Here is a 6,731-nt window from a genome sequence, read left to right as displayed (position 1 = left end):
AAAAAAAAAAAAAAGAAATCCTGGGCCGGCCCAGTGGCGCACTGCTACAGTGCGCCGCTTGAGAAGCGCGGTGGCGCTCCCGCCGAGGGTTCGGATCCCACTTACAGACCGGCTGCTCACTGGCTGAGCAAGGAGTGGGGGCAACACCGAGGGTTGCGATCCCGTTGCCGGTCCCGGTCCAGTACGGGTGCGACACTGAGGGTTGCGATCCGTTGCCAGGCACGAAAAAAGACAAAAAGACAAAAAAAAAAAAGAAAGAAAGAAATCCTTTGTGTATTATGAATGTCTCCAATTGATCACTGTTTAAAGTCTGGATTTTTATATATGTGATTTTCTCAAAACAAGGCACACCTGACCGGTGCCTGCCCAACATTCTCCCATCCTGTGTCTGTGGTACCGGTTTGGGTCAGCGGCTGCTGTCACTTGCACTGTCATCTTAATTCTAATTATCACACCCTGCATGTTCCTCTGGTGATCGCACCCTGTCCTCACAGGTTTAGCTTTCCAGAGTCATTTTATTCTTTCTTCCAGTGTCTTAATTCAGCCCTGGTTCTGAGCACTGTTGGGATTTTAGAAGTGGATTTATATATAGTTAGATATTCAATATTTCTCCAGGAAAAGCTAAGGAAACTTTGCAAATCAATCCAACAGACTGCAACCAGAGAAGTCACATTTCATTATTGTTGTGTCCTATCTGACTGTCTTTTCCTTTGCGGACCATAAACTCCCACAGGGCAGGGAATGAGTCTGTGCATTTTTATATCCCAGCACCTTGCACAGTGCCTGAGATTAAAAAACTAAAAAAATCAGTATTTAGCAAATGAGCGAATGCCAGCTGACAGCTCCTTCTTTCTTGTGCTTTTGTGAGCATGGACACCATGGGACATTTCCCGCACTTTGTTCATCTGCTTTATCATTTATACTGTGATTTGTGAATTTGTAGGATGTATTTTAAAAAGAATATTACAGTGAGACCTCTGGGGCAATGAACTTTACTAAAACCTCAATATCCTCAGTCACTTTTGTTCAAATGTTCTCAAAGGCTGTGTACATGCTCCATTTAAGAAAATTCTCATACTTTCATCATAGTTTTATGTATTTTCTGAAACTTGAATACAATTTGCTTTATCTTTGCAAATTTCCCTCTAATAATATTGTCTTACATTTATACAGAAGCACTTTTTAAAAATTTAAAGTACTGCTCACAAGAGCCTGAAGAGGTGGAAAGGAGAAGTGTGTGTGCGCCTGTGTGCACATGTATGCGTGCATGTGGGGGTGTGTGTGTTCACGTATGTGTGCTTGCATGCGAGTGTACTGTGTGCACGTGCGTGTCCATGTGTGTGCGTGTATTGTGCATGCACAGGTGTATACGTACACACACACCCGATCTCCTAGTTTTCTCAGAAGACATGTGAATAGGATCACAGCAGCTGCTGGGAGCCCACTGGACAGATGAAGGAGACACCACTTGGGGAAGTGTCTCAGGACACCCAGCTATTCAGCAGCGGAAACAGAGCTTGTGCCTCTCTGCCACAGGGAATGCCGAAAAGCAAACAGTCCCCATTGGGTAACACCTCTCGGCGCCCCACTCACCTGGTCTGATACGTTGTACCAGCCATAATCAAAGGAATGGATGTTCTTGTTCTGAGAAAATGACAAGATGAACAGGTTGTAGCAGGCCCGAGAGGTGTAAAGCAGGATCACGGTGACACCGACAGAGGTCACTTGGCACACGGAGGAGCCCTGGAACAGAGGGAGCAGTCGGTGGGCCATTCAGGCCCCAGATACCGGCCCCATCCCTGTCCCCACCTGCTGCCCAACTCAGCAGTCCTTTGGGGTCCCAGTGGCAGTGCCAGGTCATCTGCCAGAACCTCCACCTTCACTCCACTCATCCACACCCCTTCCTAAACTTCCAGTTACCTTCATTTAGACCCTGGGACTTGGCTTGGAGATGCCTTTAACAGGGCTAAAACATGGGCCATTTCCTCAAGGCCTGGATTGCAGGAGCATGAAGACAGATGGCCGACTCTGTTAAACCTCTAACTGCCCCCACTCAACAGCAGGTGAGTCCAAGTTGGGCCAGGATCAGAGGGAGACAGTGGGGAGACAGCTGTGCTGGATACGGTGCACTGGGCAGAGAGCATTTCCCAAAGCCCAGAGTCTTCCTGGCTGGAGCACAGGAGTCCTGATGGGACTCAGGGCTTGGAATTAGGTGGAAATCAGTGGTTCGTGCCCCACTGTATGAAGCTATCAATTTCCAAAGTCAGTTAAAGGACCCCTAGAAACAGATGGTTAACACACCCAAAAAACTAGGACGGATTTCTGAATTTTGCGCTTGGAAGTCATTAACTAAATCCAAGATACTATTTTATTTTGCCAGTAGGGCTTTGTCAGCCTGTGTGCCATGGGTGAGCTCAATGGTATTTTGACAATCTACGATTTAACCCCTCCTGTTAAAAACCGCAGCTCTGTTTTTAAAATCCTTGAATAGCCCCTATACAGGAGACAACGTAATATAGAAAGTTAAAGCAAAATCGAGTCTAAAATTCATCAGAACTTATAAATGAAAAAACTACTCTGCCACACTAATTTTGGGGATTTGCAGGAATCTGGCTAAATCATAGGATGCCCTGACTAAGGCTTTATATTTTTGAAGTCAGAGGCACCGATGTTAATGTACTGATCACGACTGAATACACAATATCATGGAGACACAGCTGCCCCACAATCCTCAGACCAAAGAGGCGGTGTGACAGGCGGGGGCTGGTCCCCAGCCGGAGAGAGCCCCCTCCTCACTAGGCTTCTGGCTCAGGTCCAAAATCCATCTGTGAAGGGAGGGCGGGGTTGCAGCTGATCAGAGGCTCTGTGGCACCCCAGCAGATGTGCACATCTGTCCTTCTTTATAACTCTGGGGAAAGGGCGGGAGGCTGTGAGACAGAGCGGGAAAGCACAGAGCGGCCAGGGGCTGCCCTGCTCCTCACGTCTGGCCCTGTCTCTGAACAATGCACAGGGAGGAGCACTGTCCTAACTCCAGGAGTGGATCCTGCCGCTAAGAAGCAGCTCGTGGGCACTGCCAGTCAAGGCGTGACCTGAATCTGTCTTCACAGTAGTACCATGAGGTGGGGAAGACCACAATCCCTGGAGCTGGACTCCAGGTGTGAATCGTGACTTTGTACCACTAGCTGCGTGACCTGGACAAGCTGTTCAACCTCTCTGTGCCTCAGTTTCCTTATGTAGAAAGTGGGAATTATAATATTCCTTGCTGCCATAGAGTTTTGAGGATTACATTAGTTTATACACATAAAGTGCTTTCAAAAGTGCCTGGAACATAGTCAACACAAGATACACGTTTGCTATTAATGCTACAGGTACAATCCGTCCCACTAGTCCTTTTAAATGTAGGTTAAATCACTGGAGCTATCAACCAGAGACTTCACTCTCAGACAGTAATTCTGCACACACCAACGCACTTTTTAAGCCATGTGGAATGCAACTCTTCTCGATACAAAGTTCAGTGAGCTGGGCTGGCCGGTTAGCTCAGTTGGTTAGAGTGAGGTGTTATAACACCAAGGTCAAGGGTTTGGATCCTGTACCAGCCAGCTGCCAAAAACAAAACAAAAACAAAATCAAAGTTCAGTGAAATCCTTACCGCAGTGTTTTGGCAACCACAGCAGGGCTAACCATTTGCAGGAGGTCAGGTGCAAAGAGATGTGTAGGGTCCTGTTTGCACGCCAGGAAGCTATTTGTAAGACAAGTTTCATGGGAGGGGTTTCCACCCTACCTTAGACTCCAGGTAAATGTTGGCTAAGGACATCTTGGAGATTTTGTAGAGACAGATGGAGAGGGAGACAGCACACAGCACGAAGAGTGTGTCATTAATGGCCACACGCACGGAGACGATGACCCTCCTCTCCCAATGTCCCGTCTTCACCAGCACGGCACAGGTTAAATTCACCAGCAGGAAAACGAGGCTGATGAAGAGCGAGGCCAGGTAGAGGGGCAACCTGGAAAGGACCAGAGAGAGATTTAAGGCACCATTCCCGCACGCTGGCTGCACATCCTGGGTCAACCTAGAAGGAAACTGATACGTTTGAGTGAACTGCTGGAGGCAGACACACCACAGGGGACACCACTGAAGAGCCTGGACTTTGGAGATAGATGTTCCCGGATGCAAACTACAAACATGACCCGAGTGCCACTTCTGCTGTCCACAGGAGGTCGTGAGGATTAGTGGGAGCTGACACCTGCCGGCTGGCGGAGTGGGCTCCCTCCTCACAGGACACACTGATGGGGGGACAGCACAGGCTCAGTCAGGTTCAGTGTGAGCTCTGACCATCCTGTGCTGGTAGAGGGCAACATGCTACCTCTCCCAGCCTTAGTTTCATCACCTGAAAATAAGACTAAGTAACACCTACCTTGCAGGTTGTTTGTGAGGATTAAGTGAGATCATGTATTTGCATAATGTGCTTATTTGCATAATGTATTTATTTGCATAATGCATTTTAACCCCAACCAACAAAGTCATGAACGGAGTGGGATCCAGGGAGCATTCACTATTGGGTATAGTCACTGCTCTGATTACAAATCTGTCACAGCAATGGCCCAAGGCTCAATGGATATAAACTGTTTCACTGGCCATTTTTAACCTGTAGTTTCTCAGCCATACATGTCCTCAGTGACCTGCGTAAGGTCTGCATGAAGACGTCTCAGATTTACAAACACTGAGGTCAGCAGGCTCTACTTCCTCTTCATGACTGTCCATACGATGTTTACTTCAGGTGGACACAATTCAGCAGACAGGCAAATACGACACAGCCTTGTTTGGCTCAAAAAAATAGACTGAGGGCCGGCCCGTGGCTCACTCAGGAGAGTGTGGTGCTGATAACACCAAGGCCCCGGGTTCGGATCCCTATATAGGGATGGCCTGTGGCTCACTGGGTGAGTGTGGTGCTGACAACACCAAGGCCCCGGGTTCGGATCCCTATATAGGGATGGCCGGTTGCTCACTGGCTGAGCGTGGTGCTGACAACACCAAGTCAAGGGTTGAGACCCCCTTACCGGTCATCTTTAAAAAAAAAAATAGACTGGTTTAAGTTGAATGTGTTTGCAATTCAAATCTGAGAGCAGAAAACTGTCAACTAAAAGTTATTTTGAAACTAGAAAACGATTTTGGTGTCTTCAAAAGCCATGAGAGACCGAAACAGGGGAATCCTGGATTCTAGTCTCAGCTCCAGACATGCCACTGACGATGGGGGGCAGGGAAGGGAGGAGACTGAGAGAGACAGAGACACAGAGAAGAGAGAGGCCTTGGTTCCAGCCTGCCCAGGCCAATGCCCAGCTGCAGTTTTCTTTCCTGCCAGTGTGATATAACCCCCCATTTACTCAAGCTAATTTGAATTGGATTTTACAACTTGCAATTAATAATTTACTCTCCGCTGGCAAAGTCTGTCTTAATTTTCAGAACCTACGTCTACCAGAGGAACCTTGCCTACCTGCCCCCTGCTCATCCTAGCTCCAACAGCACGGCTGCAAAGAAGCCTTTCCTCCCTGCACACCCATCACACACACACACACACGCACGCACGCACACATAATCAGGTTTCTCTGATGCCTGCTTTCCTGGTCCCCTGCACTTTAACTTCATGGACTTATCAAAGTTGATAACAGAACAGACAGACAATGATCTGATCAGTGCTGGCTTCTACGTAGATGATAAGTTCCACGAAGATCAAGACTTCGGCTGCTCCTTCACCTGCTGTCCCCACCCTGTATGTGGCAGGAGCTCTGTGAATACGTTGTAAGAGGGCGGGAGGACGGAGGGAAGAAGGAAGGAGTCAGCCCAGGTGAAGACATGCGTGTTGAATCCAGAGAGTGTTCAGATGCCTGGACAAGGGCTGCCTTTTAGCTCCTACGAACACTCCGTCACAGCAGGTGCCAGATCTTGCCCTTGCTGGTGTGGAACAACCTAACATGGAGATCCTGCAACTTTCCAGGCAGGGAGAAAGGACTGCAGGCTCCTCCCTGCACAGCCCTGTGCTGACAGAATGAGATGGAGACGACGCACCCGGGCCCCCAGTAGCTCAGGGTGGCGGGGAAGTGCTGTCATGCACACGTCTGGAGAGGGAGGCACAGAGCATGGATGAAAGAGACGTGACAGTCAGGCATGCCTGTTGGCTTGGGATGGCCAGCGTCCACCAGGCCTGGACATTTGGGCAAGGGGGACAGCCAAGGATGGGAGGGGGCTCTAGGAGAGGGGGCAGGATTGTCGTGACCACAGTGCAGTTTGAGAAGATGGTTTGGGGCACAGTACAGTGCATGGACAGATGAAGAGACGGCAGCCTGCAGAGCCTTCTCGGGAACCTACTGTAACAGGTAAGAAGTGACAGCCCGGGGGCCTGTGGAAGGCGGCAGGGTGGGGACTCGGTGGGACCTGGACACTGGCGTGGTCAGTGTGGGCTACGGTGTGTACTGCACCCTGGAGAGGTGCCACTGGGGGGGGGCAGCACTGTGAAGTCTTGGGGAGTCAATGTCACATGTCTTCTGCACTCAACTCTTTTTAAGCAGAAACAAATTTCCTTTGGAAAAAGAAACATCAACGATTTGCCAGGAAAGGTTCTTTTCTGGCATGTGATCACTGACCAAGGCCCTTCAAACCCACATCACTCTGTCCTCGAGTCAGGGCCCTGCTGCTCCCTCTGCACCTCCCACATCTCCAGACCCGACTGTGAGCT

At 49.2% G+C, this 6,731-nt stretch overlaps 1 protein-coding gene across 1 annotated transcript in view; it reads right to left on the bottom strand.

The window, feature by feature from the left end:
• GPR137B (G protein-coupled receptor 137B) overlaps nt 1-6,731 on the bottom strand; it is a 27,989-nt gene that overhangs the window by 13,894 nt on the left and 7,364 nt on the right. The window contains exons 3-4 of the mRNA XM_008586228.1: nt 3,782-4,004; nt 1,594-1,743 (exon numbers count right to left, since the gene is read on the bottom strand). Of these exons, the coding sequence (XP_008584450.1) occupies nt 1,594-1,743; nt 3,782-4,004 (373 nt within the window). The remainder of the gene's footprint in view (nt 1-1,593; nt 1,744-3,781; nt 4,005-6,731) is intronic.

Source organism: Galeopterus variegatus, unplaced genomic scaffold, assembly GCF_000696425.1.
Source record: "Galeopterus variegatus unplaced genomic scaffold, G_variegatus-3.0.2 Scaffold3891, whole genome shotgun sequence".
In the NCBI taxonomy this organism is placed as follows: domain Eukaryota; kingdom Metazoa; phylum Chordata; class Mammalia; order Dermoptera; family Cynocephalidae; genus Galeopterus; species Galeopterus variegatus.
Note: the sequence above shows the minus strand (reverse complement) of the source record. Positions and strands in the feature narration are given on the sequence as shown.